Source organism: Narcine bancroftii, chromosome 12 (assembly GCF_036971445.1).
Source record: "Narcine bancroftii isolate sNarBan1 chromosome 12, sNarBan1.hap1, whole genome shotgun sequence".
NCBI lineage: Eukaryota > Metazoa > Chordata > Chondrichthyes > Torpediniformes > Narcinidae > Narcine > Narcine bancroftii.
In genome coordinates this window covers 30537067-30559075 of record NC_091480.1, presented here as the reverse complement: position 1 = coordinate 30559075, position 22009 = coordinate 30537067, and the positions used below count along the sequence as shown (strand labels likewise).

At 41.8% G+C, this 22009-nt stretch overlaps 1 protein-coding gene and 1 long non-coding RNA gene across 9 annotated transcripts in view; one reads left to right on the top strand and one right to left on the bottom strand.

The window, feature by feature from the left end:
• Positions 1–22009, top strand: part of myo15aa (myosin XVAa) — a 248907-nt gene that overhangs the window by 182911 nt on the left and 43987 nt on the right. For 7 of the 8 annotated variants that reach the window (XR_011347622.1, XR_011347621.1, XR_011347624.1 and 4 more), the window contains 5 exons: positions 3226–3437; positions 6913–7031; positions 7918–7990; positions 15683–15755; positions 16857–16930. Coding sequence is in view for 4 of the 8 variants with exons in the window: in XM_069907177.1 (XP_069763278.1) it covers positions 3226–3437; positions 6913–7031; positions 7918–7990; positions 15683–15755; positions 16857–16930 (551 nt within the window). In the remaining 4 variants the exon portion in view is untranslated. Of the gene's footprint in view, positions 1–3225; positions 3438–6912; positions 7032–7917; positions 7991–15682; positions 15756–16856; positions 16931–19822; positions 19863–22009 lie in introns of all 8 variants that reach the window. The other variant, XM_069907179.1, reaches the window with a different exon arrangement.
• LOC138747697 (uncharacterized) overlaps positions 5920–22009 on the bottom strand; it is a 60901-nt gene continuing 44811 nt past the window's right edge. The window contains exon 3 of the long non-coding RNA XR_011347626.1: positions 5920–6143. This is a non-coding gene — a long non-coding RNA (uncharacterized lncRNA). The remainder of the gene's footprint in view (positions 6144–22009) is intronic.

The window sequence follows — 22009 nt, the reverse complement described above, 5'->3', positions numbered from 1 at the left end:
ATCCTTCTATTTCTAACTTCGTGTATTTTTTTCTTCGTCTTACTTTGTTAATTCTCCATTTTTCTTTGTTGCTCCTTTACCCTGAGTTGAGGCATGGTGAGATCAGCCATGATTATATTGAATACCAGAGCAGGGCTAAATGGCCTACTCCTGCTCTTATTCTATTGTATGTTCTTATGGGTTCTGACTCAATGCTCCAACTCATAGTGTTACTTCCCTGTTTAATCTTCCACTTTGCTGCATTAATCTTTTTAGGGCTCTAACTTTATAACTTTCAAAATGATTTAAGTAAACATGGTTTACTGTTTTTTTTTAATGCTTTTGAATCTGGTGTGTGTATGTTTGCTGTGTTTCATGCATACTGAGGATGTCTCCATTTTACAATGAGAGATGATACATTATATATCAACAGCCTCCAGGCTCAATTCAAATAAGTATTTTTTTTGTTGGAGGGATTTTGGCATCACTCCTGTCAATTATTGCCAATTTCTAATTGCCCTCAAAATGTTAGTGGTGAGCTGCCTTCTTGAAATGTGGCAATACCTTCAGTGGTGTTGAAAGGAGCTTTCCAAATTTAGACCCAGAAACAGTGAAGGTCATTTCAGACAATGTTCAAGGATCATGCCCATTGGTGCCTTTGGAATCATGTATAGGCCACACCAGGTAAGAATGAATTCCCCCATCTCCACTCCTCAAGCTGATGGTGACCCAGAAGGATTTTCACAATTGTCTGGAATTTTGTAACCTATTATAGATGGCTAAAGATTTTTTTAAGATTCCAAAGTATAAAATGAATTTAATTTCCGCTGCTGTTATGGTTGGATTTGAATTCTGCTCTGTAGATTGCTAGTGAAGGCCTCTGCATAATACTGCACTCCCACTATCACTGCCATTGTTCTTTCGATATTATATTCAAGGACAAACAACCATAAACTAGATAAAATAAATAATTGGTTCTTCATTGTCTAATCCCAGGGAAGGTGCAGTTTGCATTCAATGGAGAGTAAATCTCCCTCCATACTACCTCATAGAGGCATAAAGTCATAGAGAGATACAGCACGGAAACAAGCCCTTTGACCCATTGTGCCTGCACTTGCCATCAGTACTAATCCCATAGTTTTATTCTCCCCACCAGATTATACCACTCCCCTGAACACGAGTGGCAATTTACAGTGGAGTGGGTTTTCTCCAGTTGCTGTGGGTCAGTGGCAGGATAGGGGAAGAATCAACGTGTTTACTCTGCCTGTAATTTTGACACTGTTAGAATGCCTGGGATCACTGGAGCCAACAATTGTTGTAACTGTTTGATTTGGTCCACACTTGCAGTAGTGTGTGCAGTTCTAGTCAGCGCATCATAGGAAGGACATAAGCATTGGAGAGAGAGAGAGAGAAGAGGAGGTTCACCAGGATATTGCCTGGTTGGTGAGGGAGAAAGTCTGCATAAACTAGGCTTGTTTTCCCTGGAACAAAAGAGGTTGAGAGATGCCCTATTTTTTTAGACATACAGCACAGTAACAGGCCTTCAGGCCCACAAGCCCATGCAGCCCAAATACCCCAATTAACCTACAACCCCCACAGGTTTTGAAAGGTGAGAATGCCTGAAGGAAACCCACACAGACATGGGGAGAACGTACAAATTCCTTACAGACATGACCAGATTCAAACCCAGGTCACTGGTGCTATAATAGTGTTGCGGTACTGCTATGCTAACTGTGGCTCCCATTGAACTCTGACCTGATATATAAAATTATAAGAGGCAGGAATAGGGTATTGAGAGAATCTTTTTGCTTAGGGAGGGGTATCAAAAACCAGATGACATTGCTTTAAGATGAGAGGGAGGAGTTTTAAAAGGGATCCGAGGGAAACGGTTTTTATGCAGTGTTGATATCGGGAACTCACTCCCAGAAGAGCTGAAAGACTGAGGGGTGACTATATTTAAAAGTATGAGTGACATAGATAAATTAAATAGTCATGGGCTTTTCCCAGGGTAGGAGAAACAAAATGGGTAGTCTTTAAGTGAGAGAGAAAAGATTTAAAAAGAACCCAAGGGGCAACTTTTTCTCACAGAGGGCAGTGGGTATATGGAATACCATCTATGGAATGAACAGATAAGGTTACAATTAACAGCTATTTAGACAGATACACAATAGGAAATTATTATTGACCTAAAGCAGAAGAGGGTCTAGTTCAGGAAGAAAACTTGGTTGGAATGGATGAATTGAACTAAAAGGCCTGTTTCCTGGCTGTACAATTCTATGACTTTACGCACTGTTTATTTATAGAATGTGGTCCTTGTAATGGCTGTTTGAATATTTGAAGGGGTTGTTCGCCAGAGCCCCCATTCCTCATCCTTGGGCGTCTAGTGTCAAGGGGACTGGTCAGGAGACCTCATTGTATCCTCTCAAAGGCCTAGTATGACCATTCACAAGTACTGGCAGCAAACCATCAGTGTGGGTGGGAAAAGGGTGGGAGTCTACTCATCCAGGTTGCTTGCCCCTCTTCTAAGTTTACATTGGTGCCAGGGTACTCCTCGAGAGGAGGCACATGTTGTCCAAAATTGGACAGGAACATGGAAAGGAGGGGTATGGAAAGCTATGGGCCAGGTGCAGGTCAATGGGATTAGGCAATATAATAGTTTAGCATGGACTAGATGGGCCTGTTTTTTTATGCTGTGGTGTTCTTTGGACTGGTGAGCACCACAGAGGTGTGGAATGCATCCAGGACATGGAGGATAAGATGTCTCTTCCTTTTTTTTTCTTTATTTCTTTTAATATACTGCACAACAAACCCAAAAAAACTGAAAAAAAATAGTAAACCAAAAATGATAGGTTAGGTCCAGGGTAGACCACGCTCCCACATACATGAAGCTTGCGCTTTATTTGTCCAAGGAGGTACAAAGTAAAGCTTGGCTGTTGTGTTCTGAGATGAGGGGATAATTCACTGAAGGATGGCTGATGTCATGTGCATCCCCTAAATGTACCCAGATGTGGCAATCAATCTTTGAGCATGTTGGGATTGTAGTCCGTGCTTGCAGGCGCTGAGTTGCTTGTGGAATTGGAGAGGTTCATCCTGCTACAGCTGGAAAGGGAAATCTGCCTGGACCAATGAGGTTTCCAGCACTTTGATCCCACTAACTGAGTACAGCACTCATTCACTCTCTGAGTGAACATCACTGGGAGAAATGTTACAAACTTAAAAATAATGATCCTTTTCCACTTTGGACAGGATGGAAGTTTGGTGCTTTCCATGGCAGGTCTGGATTGGTTCCCCTGGAATATGTGCAGCCTGTGGCTACTCCTGATTTTATTCATCTAAGCGCAGACAAGAAAGAAGAATCAAAGGACAAAAAGGGAAAAGTGGCAGCTTCCTCCTCAGCCATGGTTGCAGCTGCTGTGGGATCGACAGCGGCCGCTGAAGAGCTGGACAGGAAAACAGAGGTGTGAAACTGATCTCCTTGGCCATTCACAACATTTCTTTATTCTGCGCTGCTCTTTTAGTCTGCAATAATGTTAAAATGATCATTGCACAGAGAGGAGAAATCGCCTCAATTGTATGAGGTTAGATATGTAAGGGCAAAACAGTGAAGTCATGGGGTGGGGGGGGGGGGGGGGGATGGTTTTCAATCTACTATAGCGAATGTGATTGAATAACTTATGGCTGTAATTTTTTTTTTCCTCATCCTATTTAGTCACTAGATTTTGGTTCTCCAACTTATATTTATTATCTTCATTTATTTTTTGGATAGTTACAGGAAAATGTCCAAAAAATTACTTGGACAGTACCTAAAATTTAAAGTAGCAATTAATTAAACAAGAACAGCCAGGTTTTCTCAGACTGAAAACGATCTTGTCACATTGTCACATTTTCAGTCTGAATTCATATGTGGGTGAAATGTTGAATCCACCGAGTTTCCTGCTTCTGTCAATGTTCAGTGACCCCTGTAGTAAGTGCAGACGTCAGGTGAAGGTGAGCTGTGACTGATCTCTTCATACCATAGTGCCCTCAAACATAATGAATAATGCCCTCAAACAGTGTTATCTACAAAATTGGTTGAATAAACAGATAGTTATGGTATGAGTGGGGGATTTTATATCATTATTAGCTGTAAATCAGTGTCGGTGCTGTGCAATTTGCTCAGCAAAAGGAGGTGTAAGTCGCTCCTTCCGTCCGATAGCCTACAGGTCACCTTTGGGCAAGGTTTAGCCTCCCAATCAGTGTCACATGAAGCCATGGTTTGCAGATAAGTAGATGGTTTGGAATTTATGGTTGTAAAACTGAAAACGCTGGGCATATGAGTCTACTGATCAATAGACAGGGTTACCCGTCCAGTATGGGCACTGCAACTGAAGAAGGCAGCAGGAAACCACTTCAGTATTTTTCCCTGGTCTAATCAAGAACTCAACATTGACTCCAGCCTCAACTCAAAAATGGAGCCTTCACCAAAGGAGAACAGGGGAGGCAACAATTGCAAATCAGAGGGTCAGAGATCATGATGGATAGAGAGACATGATCGACCTCGCCGAACGGCAAGGCACCTGAAAAAAATTTTGCTGGAAAGGATTATTACTCAGAGTCAGTATCATCGAAGAGGGATCAGTGTCAACAGAGGCCAAAGAGTCAGTACTTGTGGGAATGGATATCATAATGACATTAGCAGTGGAACAGAAAAAGCAGTGTAAGTATCTGTGGGACAGCTAACACCATCATCCCCTCAAAATTGATCAGCAAACTCCAAAGACCTGGGACTCAACACCCTACTGTGTAAGTGGATCCTGGATTTCCTCACCTCCACTCCATAATCAGTGACGATTGGTAAAAATATCTCCTCCATAATCTCCATCAGTACCAGAGCACCACAGGGCTGCGTTCTTACCCCACTCTTACTTGCTTTACACCTATGGCTGTGTGGCTCAGTCCAACACCATCTACAGATTCGCTGATGATACCACAGTAGTGGGTTATATAAAAAGGAGTGATGTCAGCATACAGGAGAGAGATGGAGAACTTGGCTGAATGGTGCACCAACAACAACCTTGTACTCAATGTCACTAAAACCAAGGAGCTGATTGTTGCTTCAGGAAAGGAAAACCGGAGGTACGATCCAGTGATCATCAGTGGAGAGGGTGAGCAAATTTAAGTTTTTGGGAGTCTCAATCTCTGAGGATCTTTCCTAGACCCAACACACTGAAGAAAGCACGTCACTGTTTCCTCAGGAGTTTGCGGAGGTTTAAAATTACATCAGAAACCCTGTCAAATTCCTATAGCTATGTGGTGAAAAGTGTGCTGACCAGCTGCATCAGGTCTAGTATGGGGGCACCAATAACCCTGAGCATACAGCATTGGAAAAGATAGTGAACACAGCCAAGGACATTACAGGCAAAACCCTTCCCACCATCCAGAAAATCTACAGGGAACGCAACTGGCAGAGAGCAGCAGTATCGTCAAGGATCTACACCACCCAGAACATCTGTTCTTGCTGCTATCATCAAGAAAGAGGTATAGGTGCCACAAGATTCGTTTCACCAGGTTTAGGAACAGCTGCTACCCCTCCACCATCAGACTTCACAACAGCAAACTCAATTAGGGGCTCATTTAAGGATTCTTAATTTTGCATTTTATTGATTTTTTTCTCTCTCTGTATTGAACAGTCAGTTTGTTTACATTTCTTTATTTGTTTACATGTGTAAGTTGAGTATAGTTTTTTTTTTGCACTAACAGTAAGTGGTTATTCTGCCTTGCCCACAGGAAAAAGAATCTGAGTTGTATGTGATGTCAAGTACGTACTCCAACAATTAATCTGAAATCTAAAAGTCTCTTCCCCAAGTAAAGAAGCAATATGTTTCAGACTTAAAGCAGAACAGTAGAGAAATATGGTCACAAAATATATAAAATAATTTCTTTATTTTCTATAAAACTCACTTTTTTTTAGATTGGTATTCATTATGGATCTCAGGTTAAACCCACAGTGCACCTTCTGGTGACTGGAGGAGAGTGAGGTGAAGCTCAGCCTTTGCAGGCATTGTGAGGTTTGTGTCCTGTACCATGATTCCCAATAAACACTGTACAGTTTTCATCACTCAGCCATCCTTCCACTTGACTCCCTAGAGATGGGGATGGAGCTCCTGTTGCATCTGAGACTGGACCTGTGGCAAATTAGTATGCTTTAGAATTGTGAAAATAAATTACTAAAAAGATTTCAAATGCCGTGACCCCTGTAAATACGTGTTTTGTTACCAGAGGGTAACTTCAGAGATACTGAACTGATCTCGTGTCATTCACTGGAAAACTACATGAGGCATTACAATAAGTATGACCTCAGAATCAGAATTTATTGTCATGAACAAGTCACGAAATTTGTTGTTTTGCACCAGCGTCACAGTGCAAACATTCATATAAACCACCTTACAAAAATAAAGAAAAATAGTGCATGTAAAGTCAAAGGCAGTGTCTTTGGTTCATTGATTATTTAAGAATCTGATGGCAGCAGGGAAGAAGCTGTCCTTGAGCCACTGAGTGCTTGTCTTTAGGCTCTTGTACCTTTTTCCCAATGGTAGCAGAGTGAAGAGGGCATGGCCTGGATGGTGGGGGTCCTTGAGGTTAGAGGCTGCTTTCTTAAGACACCATCTCTTGTAGATGTCCTTGATGGAATGAAGACTGGTGCCTGTGATGTTGCAGGCCAAATTAACAACACTGTGAACTTTTTTCCATATCCTGAGTATCGGCACAGAATGATCTCCTCACCCAACCTGCTGAACAATCAGAGAAGGAATCGCAGCTGATATAACCCAGGATAATTGCAGAATTCTGACTAACTCATGATTCTCTAGATAAAAGAAATTGGTTTGAGATTATAACATTGCTTTAATTCAAATGCCATTTTATGAAACATGTAACCTTCAATCTTTTCTACAGGCCTCCCCACCAGAGAGTGAGTTTGTGGACAGTACCCCAGAATATGGCCTTCCAGATAACCAGTACACCATGACAGAATTTGCAAAGAAATACTTCCGCCAGCCACAAAAGTTGAAAAGGTGAGTGAGTGACAAGTGTTGTTATGTGATAATTTTGAGTAGAAAGGTAACCACATATACACACTTCATGAACCACCACCCATATATACACACCTCGTATAACACCACCAACATATACACACCTCGTGTAACACCACCCATATATACACGCCTCGTGAATCACCACCCATATATACATGCCTCATGTAACACCATCCATTTTTACACGCCTTGTGAACCACCACCCATATATACACGTTTCATGTACCACCACCCATATATACATGTCTGATGTACCACTATCCATATATACTGTATGATGCACGATCAGTTACACAAAGACTGAAGTTATTGGAAACTGATGGCTTTTATTAGCAAGAGATGGACAGCATCCCTTGTGTTGCTGACTCTCCCTGACCCGGACTCAAACTGGGGGCCAGCCTGTGGCAATACAGCCTTTATGGAGGAATCACAAGCTGACCAGTGAGAGCAGAGTCAAACATAAACGGTCATGTCATTTATGTACAATAGTGGTTTCACCACACTGTACATACCACCTCACTGACAAAAGGCAAAGGAGGAAAAACCCAACACCCAACCCCAACCAACCAATTTTCCCCTGCAGCCGCTGCAACCGTGTCTGCCTGTCCCGCATCGGACTTGTCAGTCACAAACGAGCCTGCAGCTGACGTGGACTTTTACCCCCTCCATAAATCTTCGTCCGCGAAGCCAAGCCAAAGAAGAAGAACATACCTTGTGTACTACTAGCCATATATGCATGCCTCTATTATAATAGATCCTTATTAATTACTCAGGAACATGAATAGTGAGTTGACATGTTTATAACTATACCCAATGAAGGTTACATAGACTTAAAATGCATTTATTTGAATTTTTGTTTTTACAGTGAGTCTAACAAAGACAAATTTAAAAAGTCCAAAGATCACAGGGACCCAGCTGAGCTGGTGAAGTATACAAAGGTGAGAGTTGCTGGGGAAACTTTGGATCTGCTTTCACCCATAATGATGTCATAGCTTCCTGCTGCTGGTTAATGGCAACACGAAAAGAGCCCTGATTGAAGGTGGTAGAAAAAAGCAGCGCAGCTTCACAGCGCAGCACTTCTTCACTGCTTTGTTGTCTGATAGTTCTTGAAGAGAAATTGTTTGAATCTTGGAATGTCCCTTTAAAATATATGCTGGGAATGATAGCATTCCAACCCTGATGTTACAGCCATGAAGTCACAGATTGGTTACAGGCCCTTCAGCACATTGTGCTGACCCTCTTACCCTAAACCTACTGTATATACGCGTGTAATGGTCACATCTGTGGACCATTCAGAGCCAGCTCTTCAGCGCTTGATGTCCTGTTTTGCGGAAACTGCCAAAATGTTTGGCCTGGAAGTCAGCCTGAAGAAAACTGAGGTTCTCCATCAACCAGCTCCCCACCATGACTACCAGCCCCCCCACATCTCCATCGGGCACACAAAACTCAAAACTGTCAACCAGTTTACCTATCTCGGCTGCTCCATTTCATCGGATGCAAGGATCGACAACGAGGTAGACAACAGACTCGCCAAGGCAAATAGCGCCTTTGGAAGACTACACAAAATAGTCTGGAAAAACAACCAACTGAAAAACCTCACAAAGATTAGCGTATACAGAGCCGTTGTCATACCCACACTCCTGTTCAGCTCCGAATCATGGGTCCTCTACTGGCATCACCTATGGCTCCTAGAACGCTTCCACCAATGTTGTCTCTGCTCCATCCTCAACATTCATTGGAGCGACTTCATCACCAACATCGAAGTACTCGAGATGGCAGAGGCCGACAGCATGGAATCCACGCTGCTGAAGATCCAACTGCGCTAGGTAGGTCACGTCTCCAGAATGGAGGACCATCGCCTTCCCAAGATTATGTTATATGGCGAGCTCTCCACTAGCCACAGAAACAGAGCTGCACCAAAGAAGAGGTACAAGGACTGCCTAAAGAAATCTCTTGGTGCTTGCCACATTGACCACCGCCAGTGGGCTGATATCGCCTCAAACCGTGCATCTTGGCGCCTCACAGTTCGGCGGGCAGCAACCTCCTTGGAAGAAGACCGCAGAGCCCACCTCACTGACAAAAGACAAAGGAGGAAAAACCCAACACCCAACCCCAACCAATCAATTTTCCCTTGCAACCGCTGCAACCGTGTCTGCCTGTCCTGCATCGGACTTGTCAGCCACAAACGAGCCTGCAGCTGACGTGGACATTACCCCTCCAAGCCAAAGAGAGAAGAGAAGGACCTTCTTTTTTTAATTTTTAATTTTTCACACCATAAACCACATTAACCATGATACATACTTTTTCCTTTTCAAATATATACAGTGCCATTTTCTCCCCCCCCACCCCACCTCCCATCCCACCCTCCTTACCTCCACCCCCCCGTCCATTTAAAATACAAAATCTAGGATACATTAAACCAGTCAAACAATGTTGTCATTCAATAAAAATAAACAAGAAATTCCACTGAGTCAATTTTTTTCATTTCCTTCTCCTTTCGTTAATTTAGGTAGTGAATGTCCCCGGTAGGTTTTCTCTATTGTGTTTCATGTAAGGCTCCCATATTTGTTCAAATATTTCAATATTATTTCTTAAACTATATGTTATTTTTTCTAATGGAATACATTTATTCATTTCTATATACCATTGTTGTATTTTCAAATTATCTTCCAATTTCCAGGTTGACATAATACATTTTTTTTGAGAAGGACCTTCTTTAGGGTAAAATTTAGGGGCATGACTTTTACATGCCTACTAACTTTGACTGTGTCATTTGGGGCATCAAGAGCTCAGCCGGGCGAAATTGAAGGAATATGGAGAAGTATCAGAGTACAAGATCAACGCAAATAAAAGTGAAGCGATGCCAATGAATAATGCGGATTTCACAAAGTTTAAGAAAGAATCACCATTTAAATGGCAAACACAAGCAATCCAATACCTAGGTATTAGACTAGATAATAATCTAGGCCATCTATACAAATTAAATTATCAGCCATTAATGAAGAGATTACAAGATGACTTAGAACATTGAAAAGATTTACCACTAACACTGATAGGAAGGGTAAATTGCATTAAAGTGAATATCTTCCCAAGGATACAATACCTATTTCAATTGTTACCAATTCCCTTAACAGAGAAATTCTTCAATGAGCTAAAGAAAATAATAAGGAAATTCTTATGGAAAGGGGGGGAAACCGAGGATAGCGCTAGATAAATTAACAGAATGATACAAACAAGGGGGCTTACAGCTACCAAACTTTAAGAATTATTATCGAGCAGCACAATTAAGATATCTATCAGATTTTTATCAAACAAAGGAAAAATCAGATTGGACCAGGTTAGAGCTAGATAAAATAGGGGAGAAGGTACCAGAACATATACTTGATAAGTGGGATGAAAAACTGGTGCAACATAGAAGTTCACCAGTACTGCACCATTTGCTCAACATTTGGAAGAAGATTCACGTAGAAAGGAAAAAAACAAATTACCAACTACCAAAATTATTATTGACGCAAAATCAACTAATCCCTTTCACAATAGATAACCTTTCCTTTAGAGAATGGGAGAGAAAAGGGATCAAAAGAATAGAAAATTGCTTTTTGGGAAATAATTTATTATCTTTTGAACAAATGAAGTACAAGTATGGTATAACTCATGGTACAATGTTTGCCTACCACCAACTGAAAACCTACTTGAAGGACAAATTGGGAAGCAGGCTGAGGTTACCAGAAGGAAGGAGCTTTGAATATGTGATTACAGACACAATGATAATAAAAAGATTTATAACAAACATGTACATCAAACTGAAAGAGAAAGAGAATGATGAAATACCCAAACAAAAGTGAGAACAAGATCTAAACATAAAGATAAGAAATGAAAAATGGGAAAAGCTATGCTCCGGAACTATGAGAAATACAGTAAACACGAGGTTACGCATGATGCAATATAACTGGTTACACAGGTTATATATCATGCCCCAAAAGTTAAATAAATGGGACCCAACAGTATCAGATAGAAATTTTCGCTGTAAGAAGGAAACGGGAACAAAAGTACATGTAATTTGGGCATGTGAGAAAGTGGAAAATTTTTGGGAAGATCTAAATCAGGTATTAAATAAAATCACAAAAAGCAACATACCAAAAAATCTAGAGATCTTTCTTCTAAGTAATATAAGAAGTAAAGAACTTGGCCTCAAATTGGATGAAGCACAAAGAAAGATTTATTATGATAGCCTTAGCTGTAGCAAAAAAATGTATAATGTCAACCTGGAAATCAGAAGGGAGCCTAAAAGTACAGGAATGGTACATAGAAATGAATAAATGTATTCCATTGGAAAAAATAACATATAATTTAAAAAATAAAGTCACATTATTCAAACAAATTTGGGAACCATATATGGAACACAACAGGGAGGGCCTACCGCAGACCTCCACCCCCTAAAATGATAGAATGAGACGAAGACGAAATGAACTGATCCAGTGTGTAAAAGTAGATGACACAATTTTCTTGTTTATTTTCATTGTGTGATGGCATGGTTTAATGGGTTTATTTTATTGTATATGTTGAACCTCACAAAGATAAGCGTATACAGAGCCGTTGTCATACCCACACTCCTGTTCGGCTCCGAATCATGGGTCCTCTACCGGCACCACCTACGGCTCCTAGAACGCTTCCACCAGCGTTGTCTCCACTCCATCCTCAACATCCATTGGAGCGCTTACATCCCTAACGTCGAAGTACTCGAGATGGCAGAGGTCGACAGCATCGAGTCCACGCTGCTGAAGATCCAGCTGCGCTGGATGGGTCACGTCTCCAGAATGGAGGACCATCGCCTTCCCAAGATCGTGTTATATGGCGAGCTCTCCACTGGCCACCGTGACAGAGGTGCACCAAAGAAAAGGTACAAGGACTGCCTAAAGAAATCTCTTGGTGCCTGCCACATTGACCACCGCCAGTGGGCTGATAACGCCTCAAACCGTGCATCTTGGCGCCTCACAGTTTGGCGGGCAGCAACCTCCTTTGAAGAAGACCGCAGAGCCCACCTCACTGACAAAAGGCAAAGGAGGAAAAACCCAACACCCAACCCCAACCAACCAATTTTCCCCTGCAACCGCTGCAATCGTGTCTGCCTGTCCCGCATCGGACTTGTCAGCCACAAACGAGCCTGCAGCTGACGTGGACTTTTTACCCCCTCCATAAATCTTCGTCCGCGAAGCCAAGCCAAAGAAAAGAGTTGAAACGTGTAAAATTCAAACCCACTATTTTTGGCCCTGGCCATCTACTCATCAAAGCTCCTAATGCACCGGCCGCCATCTCTCACCCAGGCCCAGCTACCCACCCATCCGGGCTCCTGACGCCCACACTGCCTGCCTATCCAAGCTCCCGACAGTCTGGCCACCTGCTCATCTGAGCTCTTGACTCCCCGGCCGCCTGCCCATTTAAGCTCCTGACGTTTGGCCACCCATCCATCTGAGCTCCCAAGGCTCTGGCCACCACCAATCCAAGCTTTCAATGCCACAGTTGTCAATTCAAGCTCTCAATGCCCTGTCCTCCCACCCATCTGAGCTTCCGATGCTCCAAGCATGGACTTGCCTCCTGGTCCTGGCCACCCATCCACCCATCTGAGCTCTTTTTTAAAATTAAAATTTTTTTTTTCACACTATGAACCATATTAGCCAAAATACACATTTCCCTCTTGAATATACACAGTGTCATTTTCTCCCCTTTTCCCCCCTCCCTTCCCTCCCTCCTTCCCACCCCCTCCCTACCCACTAAACGTTCAACATATTTACTATTACATGCATAAATATGGTAGTAATCCATTCCCTATTCTCTGTGAGCACTGAGTGAATGGGAATCTTCTGTGATTCACTATTCTCCCTAACATATAAGTCTCTCTGTGTACTGACTGGTTAATTTTTGCTTTATTTGCCAAGAAATTCCAGTGTACCCAGCCCACTGATAGACTGGTGTTGCAGTGGGACACTAACAACTATTTCATTCATTGGTGTAAATTTCAGTAATGGGGTGAAAGTGAATGGATGTACATTTATCAGCTGACATTGAAGTTCGTTTTGGAATACAGAGGATGGGTTGGAAGGTCAGTGTATGTACACTCAATCAGAGCCTATGGTGAGATCAGTTGGCAGGCTAGGATAGGCAGATGGATGACCACTCAGGCCCTATGCTGATAATGGTAGTGGAATTCTGGACTCTTTAGGGTCTGGGATCAGGGTGATCATTGCAAAGCTTGGAGTCTTCTTATTGGGCTGGGAAAGGAATGCCAGGTGAAAAGGTTACTGCTTTGAGTCAGATTCAATATTCCTTTATTGTCGTGTAATAAAAACAATGTAATATTACACAAAATTTGCTATTGTCTGACATAAAGCAGGCTGATTCGCCATCATCAGAAATTGCTGAGTGCCTCTTACAGTCAGAGAAGGAGAAGCAAAAGAAAATTCCTTCAGAGTTAATGAGTGTCCGTGGATTCACCTCCAGAGCCACACAGAGTCCAGTCTAAACCATTGGCAGCCCAAGCTCCAGACCTGACACAATCAGGTACCCTTCAGCACCCTGGGCTCCCCTTGCATCCTGGTTCTGAGACCTGTTAACCCTTCCACCAGTCTCTAGTCAGTCTCCAGCAGTTTGCAGCCTGGTGTGAATTATTTGACCACGGTCGTCAGCAGCCTGCAGCCTGTATGGGTTCTTTGCCTGGAGTCACCAACCTCCTGTGTGTTCTTCAGCTGCAGAGCCCCTCACTGCTCCGCACTGTAATCACCATGAATTTCACGTAGGGTCATCTCCTCTGCTTCTCCTTATCAAAAGTGGGTGGGGGTGTTCTTCCTGTTTTCTGATGCCCTGCGCCAGTCCTCCGCTTCCCCGGAGTCTGCAACCCCTCATTGCTGCTGTCGATCATAGGCACCGCCATCATGGGCTCAGATACCACGGTTGCAGGTGTTAAATAAAACCACCGTCAGCTCCATTAACTGGCCATTTAAAGCCTGTATAGAGCCAATGGCAGTGGGACTGGGTGGCTGGACCTCATGGGGAAGTGTTGTGTCTCCACTCCCCACTCTCTGTAGGTCCACACCAGTGGAAGTGACATCATTAGAGCCGCACTTCTCAATGGAAGTGTCCAGACAAATTGAGGTCTTGGGTCATGAGATTGGAAATATCAATGAGTTAAGAACATAAACGTTTACAAGAAATAAGCCATCTAGCTCTGCAAGCTTGCTCTGCATCTCTATTATAGCTGACTGTATACCTTCACATTATTATTATTCTACATCTGTACATCCCTTGATTCTTTAAATTTCCAGAAATCTATCAATTTCCTTTCCCTCCATAATCCTCCACGGCAGAGATTTCCAAAGGTTTTCCAAATTCTAAATGAAGAAATTTCTCCATATTTCATTCTTAAAGGGCTACCCTATATTTTGAAACCATGACGTTAGTTCATCACTACTCAGCCAATGGAAACATCCTTCCTGCATCTGCTCCATTGTGCCCTCAATGAGGTCAAATCTCCTTGAGTTTAGACATCAGTCTCTCCTTTGATACATCTGACATCCAAGAAATCGTCTGATGAATCTTCATGCCCTCCCTCAATAACAAGTTTATCCTTAAGAAAGAGACCAAAATTATACACAATATTCTTTGGGTCAGAGCTAAGGGTTAAAGGGGATGGAGTTGAGGATCTGGACAGACCATTAAGATGGTGGTAAGGATTGGGTTCAAGAATTGGGAGTGACTGTTATTTGAGTGACAAAGGTAGATTGGAAATTGGAGTCTCCAAGTGCAACTTTGGGAAATGCTAGGTTGGGAACGGTCAGGAAGATCCGAGATTGTCAAAGTTATATTCATGGATAGTTCTTGCCAGAAAGGAGTACTGCACATGAAATGACATCATTCTACATATGACTGAACAGAGACTATGGAGGTGACTCATGCCAGAAAGCGACAGGTCAAATTGTTGGAAGGACACAAAACAAAAGCAGGAAACTGTTGTCATCATATTTCCAAACAGGAAAGATAACTTTTTGATTGTGTTATACTATTCTTGAAAGCATTGAAGTAGCAACCATTGATGTCTTTTGGTAATGCAGAAATTAAAAGCACCAAATATTTCCAGATTCAGAGGCTATTGCCAAGATGGTGACAACCATCTTGCAGTGAACACACAAAAGTCTGCAGACACTGTGATTGGTTACTACAACTATCTTGCAGGCTAAATCAGTGGCTCTTAACTGATGACATGATTCACTAATAGCCTGCAGAATGTGACAAGGACTTCTTCATTTAGAGAAAGAACAACTAGAAAAGAAAGCAGTGCACAATTGAATTTCTTTGTATCTATATCACCGGGATTAAAAAAAAACATCATTGCCATGTTTGGGAGGACTGAGTTTACAAGCCCATGACATGAAGTGTAATATTGGCCAGTATGTAGCTGGAATGAGCCCTGTTAGTGAACAGTCCACAAAATGCATGCCCACCCACACTTGTGTGCATGTCCATGGGCATGTTTGGAAACAAAATATCAGCAAAACAGTTTATCTTCAGAGCAGCACTTTCACATTACAATGTAACCACATGTCTAATGAATACTTATTTATTAACCTTTCTCACAGACTCCAATCCAAGAGTCTCTGATTGAATTCTCCGATGAAAATATGAACAAGTTCGCAGCTGAGATTTTTGTTGGTAAGAAATTATAATTTCTATTTGTTAAATAAAATGTCACCATTATTTCGCTGCTGCCATTTCTCAGAGACTTTAACCTTTCATCTGATCTACACCTGATCAGTCCAATCCCAGTCCTATTAGTTTTGCCATGATCCTTTGATCTAACACTGCCTTGCTCCTTCCTGTCACTCTCCACCTCCTCACCCTGATTTGAGACCCAAACATATCAACTTCATTACCTGCCCAATCTAAACCTTTGTGCAAATCCCTCTACTTGATGTCTTAACAATGCCTCTTATATTGTCTCCCCAACATGATCCTTTGCCCTAACCCCATGTTTTGTCTCCCAGCCTCAAATGATCTCACTTCTTCACCATGTAAGAGACACCTTGATTTCTTCTGCCTTGTTTCAGCCTGAGCTTTTGGGAGGTTTTTTCTACTGTGTCAGTGTGATGCGCTGTTAGCCAGAATCAGACACAAACAAGATAAAAACTGTACAACAGGCTTTAATCCACAAAAACTTCCACAGAGCCAGGCTGGCTGTAGCTGCAGTAACTCTGAGTGAGGCCTCGGGAGGCCGGTGCAGGCTTATATCCCGGAGGGTGATTGACAGCCGGCCAGGAGTTGTCCTATCCCCTTACACTCCTGCAGGTACAGAGGTTGCCCCCTGCAATAGGCCGGCGGTACACTCCTGCAGTTACAGAGGTTGCCCCCTGCAGTACGCCAGTTGTGTACAACCACAGTCTTTAAAACTCTCCCTCCCTTTTCCTTAGAACTCCTTGCACTTTTAAATTGTAATTTTGGTTGCATTAGATTCTTCCTCAATCCAGGTAAATAATCCTGGGGATGTTTGGAGGAGTAGCCTATCTAGAGTGCCCAAACTTTGTTTTACTGTGTTTCACTCTTAACAGTGCTTCTGAGCTCATCTGATGCCCACTTTCAAGTATTTTCTGTGTGGACGTCAGGAGCGAGAATTCCAGCAATGTTGAGTCCCACAGATAACTGAAATTGACCTGTGCAGTCATTTGAACTTTGGATTCAACTCAAATGAACAAGGACTTTTTGTTCCCACCCTGTCCCCCTCCTGTTATTGAACTCAAACATGTTTCCTTTCTCCAGCTATCATGAAATTCATGGGGGATCATCCTCTCAAAGGTCAGACAGAACAAGATGTAATCTACACCATTCTTAAGGTAAAGAGTATACATTTATGCATATGCAAGTACGAGTCACTAGGCCCTTTCAAACTGCTGTGTAAAATGGAGTTAACCTGGAAATTTGTTCGGTTAGCGCCACAGTTATGCGGTAGTTAGAAAGGGTCTGACCCAGTCAACCCTGTGGGAATCCCACCAGGTCCCTGACCTACTCAGAGGTAGTCAGGGAACCCAGTTAAACTTACCTAGGTCACGTCCATAGACAGTTTGAAAATGAAAATGGCCAACCCACTTATTCCGGTGACATCAGCGCTTATGTGCGTGCGTCACCGGGCAGCAGTATCTGAACAACCAGCAGTACTTCCGGTGAGTACGTGACACGTCATTGCAGGTTGGCGATTTAATGGGTCGATCCCCCTGCAATTTAAAAGGTGCTTCCAAGCGCCTTTGCGCCAGAAATCACACCTGGGTCCCAGGAGGGCTACCCAGGTGCTGCTTTTTAAAAGTGTGTGTAGTGTGTTGTGGGTGTTATAACACTATGATTTTGAGAGTCCTGATTGCAAAGATGAGTTTACCCCTTTAACTTCACCTTTGAAAGATAATTATATATGAGAGATCCCAGCCAGCTGAATGTTAAAAGGGTGATGCCGAGAGATAACATGATAAAATATACTGCATTTATGAGGTTTCTAGGACTATTGTTTACCAGAGAAAGGTTCTCAAAAAAAGAGTTTGTATATGTGTGCCTGTAAGACTGTGTGTGTATGTGTGTGTGCGTTCGAAAGAGAGGAGAGAGAGAGTTGTGGGCCATATAATCCCATAACCCTCTTCAGTCATTCAATAAGATCATAGTTTTTTTTAAATATTTTATTTAAAATTTAAACAACCATGATTACACACAATTAATACAAAATATGCCTTCAAAACAAACATGGTTTATATATAAAAATCTCTCTAAATCTACCCTTATCCCCTTAAACTAACATTACCTTCCTCCCAACATCACAAACCTTATCTGTAACCTCACTAACCCCAAAAACAAAAAAAGAAAATGAGGAAACGAGGAGAAATAACCAAAACAACAAGATCCAAACCATGTGATGGGGAGACCCTGCCACAACTAGGTCCAAATCTTGAAAATTTCAAATCCATATAAGGACTCCAAACCTTCCTAAAAGTAGAGTATTTATCTCTCAAGTTATACGTTATTTTTTCTAAAGGAATACAAAATATCAATTCTGAATGCCATCTCTGTAAATTAAGTTCTATCTGGTCTTACCATGTAATTGCAATATATTTGCTCGCGACTGCTAAAGCCAATCTTAAAAAAGCAATAAGATCATAGTTGATCTATTTATTTACCTCAACTCCACTTTCCTGCCTGATCCTCAAAACCTTTGAATCCCCTAGAGTGCAGTATTTTTTCTGCCTTGAATATAATTAACTACTCTGCATTGACAGCATCAGGAATAGAAACTTATTCCATAAGCCCTTGAGAAAACAATTTCCTCAGTCTTATGGGTGTTTTATTATCCTCGCAGCATCTATCCAATCGTCCCTTCAGAACCTTATACGTTATAATATCACCTATGAATCTCTGAACTCTAAAAATGTAGACCAAATCTGTTCGAACAGTACGTTTGCCTTTTCATTGAAAATGTGTCATACCTTTGTTCATGAGTCTATCCTGTTGAATTGTATATTGTGTGTGTGCAAGGAGGAATAGGGTTGCTAGCAAGCGATATTGGATAGGATGTGCAGTATTTAAATGAGAAATTTGCTGCTCTACATAGCAAAAGTACAAATCTGGGACTGACCTACAAAGATTATGATCAAGGCCCTTGTGAAGGAACAGTATCTATCCAACACTTCTTTCCCTTACACAAATCTGACTAGAATTTTCAACAAGACAGATAACTAGGATCCTGTTAAAAAAATTACTTTATTTAGTTGTAGGCTACACCTCTCCTGCAAATATTGTCACCACTATTATAAATAATTTAAATCGCTCTGCTCACAGACCCTCAGCGCTGTACGTTTCATATTGACAACTTGCAGGACTGATTTTTTTTCTTTTATTGCTCCACACACATACACACACAAGCAATTATCTTTAATAGACAAAAGTGCTGGAGTATGACCTCAGCAGGTCATACATCATCCTTTATGGTAAAGATACACAACCAACGTTTCAGGCTCAACCTTGTCAGGGGAGGAGGGGGGGGCCTCAGGCCTGAAACTTTAGTTATATATTGTTGTCATAAAGAACGCTGCATGATCTGCTGAGTTTCTCCAGCACTTTTATGTCTTCAATTACAATTACCGTGTCTGCTGCAGACTTTCTTGTTTAGCTCCAGAAATTATGTTGTTCTAAGAAAACAAAAAGCTTAATGTAAATTATTTACTTTTTTCCAGAAGCATTTTAATGGAGGCCATCTATCTTGTGGTCTAAAAATTCAGATATTCAAATGTCTGGATAAGGTTGTTATTATTTTCTACTCCCCTCCAAATACAAGCACTGATGCCATCCCACCAGCCAGTGATAAATAGTTATCCCTGGCCCATTTTCTTCTCACAACTGGAATAGTAATCTCAACGAAAGGCCCACTCCATTGTGCCCATAACAGTTGCCCATCGACTTATTCTCACCTTCATTCTGTTTTTTACAACTTGCACTGATTAATGTGGAGCCATTTAATCCCCATTGGTAACTGTGCTGTTTAAACTATAGGATGAACAATTTTGACTACATTATAGTGCCTGACATTTAAGAGCATTCTTCCAAACTGTTAGAAACTTTTCCATTCCTGAGACCTGTTGGCCTTCTGAGGGGCAAACTTTTCACACAGAGAGTGTGGTAATATGGAATGAGCTGCCAGAGGAAGTCGTAGAGGCAGATACTATTACAATATTTAAATTGCATTTTGTCAGGTACTCAGATGATGAAGGAATAAAGGGCAATGGACCTCATGTGAGTAAATGAGTTTAGTGTAGTAAAAAAATCATAGGCTGCATTAACAAGTTGGGCTGAAGGGTCCGTTTCTGTGCTACACAATTCTATAATTCTAACTTACTGCCCACAGTAAGTTAGAATCTGTCTAAATTTTTTGGCAAAATCATTATGTGGGACCCTTAAAAATCCCACAACTCTTTTACAAATTTATGCCAGGTACCTCTTTTACTTCCCATTCCACCTTTGTCAACATCAGTAAATATGACCGTCTTCTCTTTAACTCATGAGCAGAATATCGATTTCCTTTCAAATACATTTATCAGGACTATAGGAAGTACTTCATTAAAAATGCCTCTCCAAATCTTACCAAAATTGTTCCTACTCTGTTCCTTCATTTGTTCTAGTCTTCGATGTGACCGTGAATTATCTACAATGTGCTGTTTACACTCATAGCTTCAGGATGGCAAGTACAATCTCTCTTGTGAAATGGCTTCTTTGGAACGATTACACTTCTTTTGGAATCCTCCACTTGGAGACCACTCCCATAGCAGAATCTTGGAGGTGCTCTGGGAATATTTTCGACTATCAGCCTTCAACAAACTTATTTCCAAAATACTGGACCTAGATCTCAGCACCCATCTTCAACTAGATCCTCGACTTTCTGATCTGCAGACTACAATCAGTGAGGATTGGAACTAAACTTCCTCCATGATAATCCATTACACAGGTCTACAAGGCTCAGTACTCAGCCCCTGGCTCAACTGCTGAGATACTTGTGTCTGTGTGGCCAATTACTGCTCTATCTCCACCATTTTACACCAAATTTCAAACAATGAAGGGATAGGAAGCAAACAGAAAGTCTAGTAGCAGGGTAGGGGATTCAGAGTAGTTACTCAGGTGGAGAGGTGCGATCATCAAGCAGAGAAATAGGATGTCCTGGAAGCAGAACACACAGGTAAGCTTACATCAGGAGAATTTCAAAGTTAAATTAGTAGGGGGTGGGGTCTTTGAAATTGTTACATTCACTGAGACATGATTGAAAGATGGTCAGCCCTAGCACTCAATATCTTAAGTGCGTAGACATTCAGGCGAGACAGAGATGGAGAGTAAAAGCAGAGGAGGTGTTGCACTGTTTGTGAAGTACTGAGGGAGGATATCCCAGAAGGATCCTCAAATGAAAAAAGTTAACTAGAGATTAGAAACAAAAGGGTGTATTACAAATCTCCAACAGATAACAGGAAATAGAGTAACAGATATGTTGGCAGATATCATGAGATACGATGAAAATAGAGTTACAGTGTTGTGATTTCAGTTTGTCAAATATTAACTGGGATTGCGTTAGCATTGAAAGCTTAAGCCCCTTTTCCACTGGCACCCTGACCCAGGAATTTACTGGGACAGGGTCCAGTGGAAAAGGAACACTGTCCAAACGCTGTCGTCAAATGATGTCATTTCACACCAGAGATTGACCACCTCCACCCCTACTCATATTCCCAGTTTGCTGACACCGGCACGCTGATAAAACCAGCGGAAAAGGGACGGCAGAAAGTCACCCGTTTCCAGTCGAAGGTAGAATCCTCCGATCCCCAGACATGAGTGTGTTCAGTGGAAAAGCAATTAGTGTCCCAGTTAAGGGTGGCCCAGTGGAAATAGCACAAAGGGCTTCCTATCCTGGGACACTACGCAGCCAATTAACTGAGCTGCCAGTGGAAAAGGGGCTTTAGAGAGTGCAACTCTTTTGAGTTGTGACGGGGGAAGCTTTTTGAATAAATAAGTAGATAGACTAATGAAAAGAGATCATTAATGGACCTCATCTTGGGGAATGTAGCTGGGTCAGTGGGAGAGATGGTGACTATAACCATGGTATATTTAGAGGTAATGGAATATCCCAGTGATCAAGGCCTTAAATTGCCAATTTTATTAACATAAGGGAGGACCTGGCAAAGGTCTCGCCAGATCTCTTTATAATTGTATTGCAGTCAAATCCTCCTGCAATAAGGGCCAGTGTATTGTTTGCCTTGCTACTTGCCCGCTGAACCTGCATGTTAGATTTTAATGATTTATAAATGAAAGCACTAAATTCCTTCAGAAACCAATACTTTCCGATCTATCATCATTTAAAAAATCCTGTGCCTCACTAATTTTTCATCCAAAGTGAATGACTT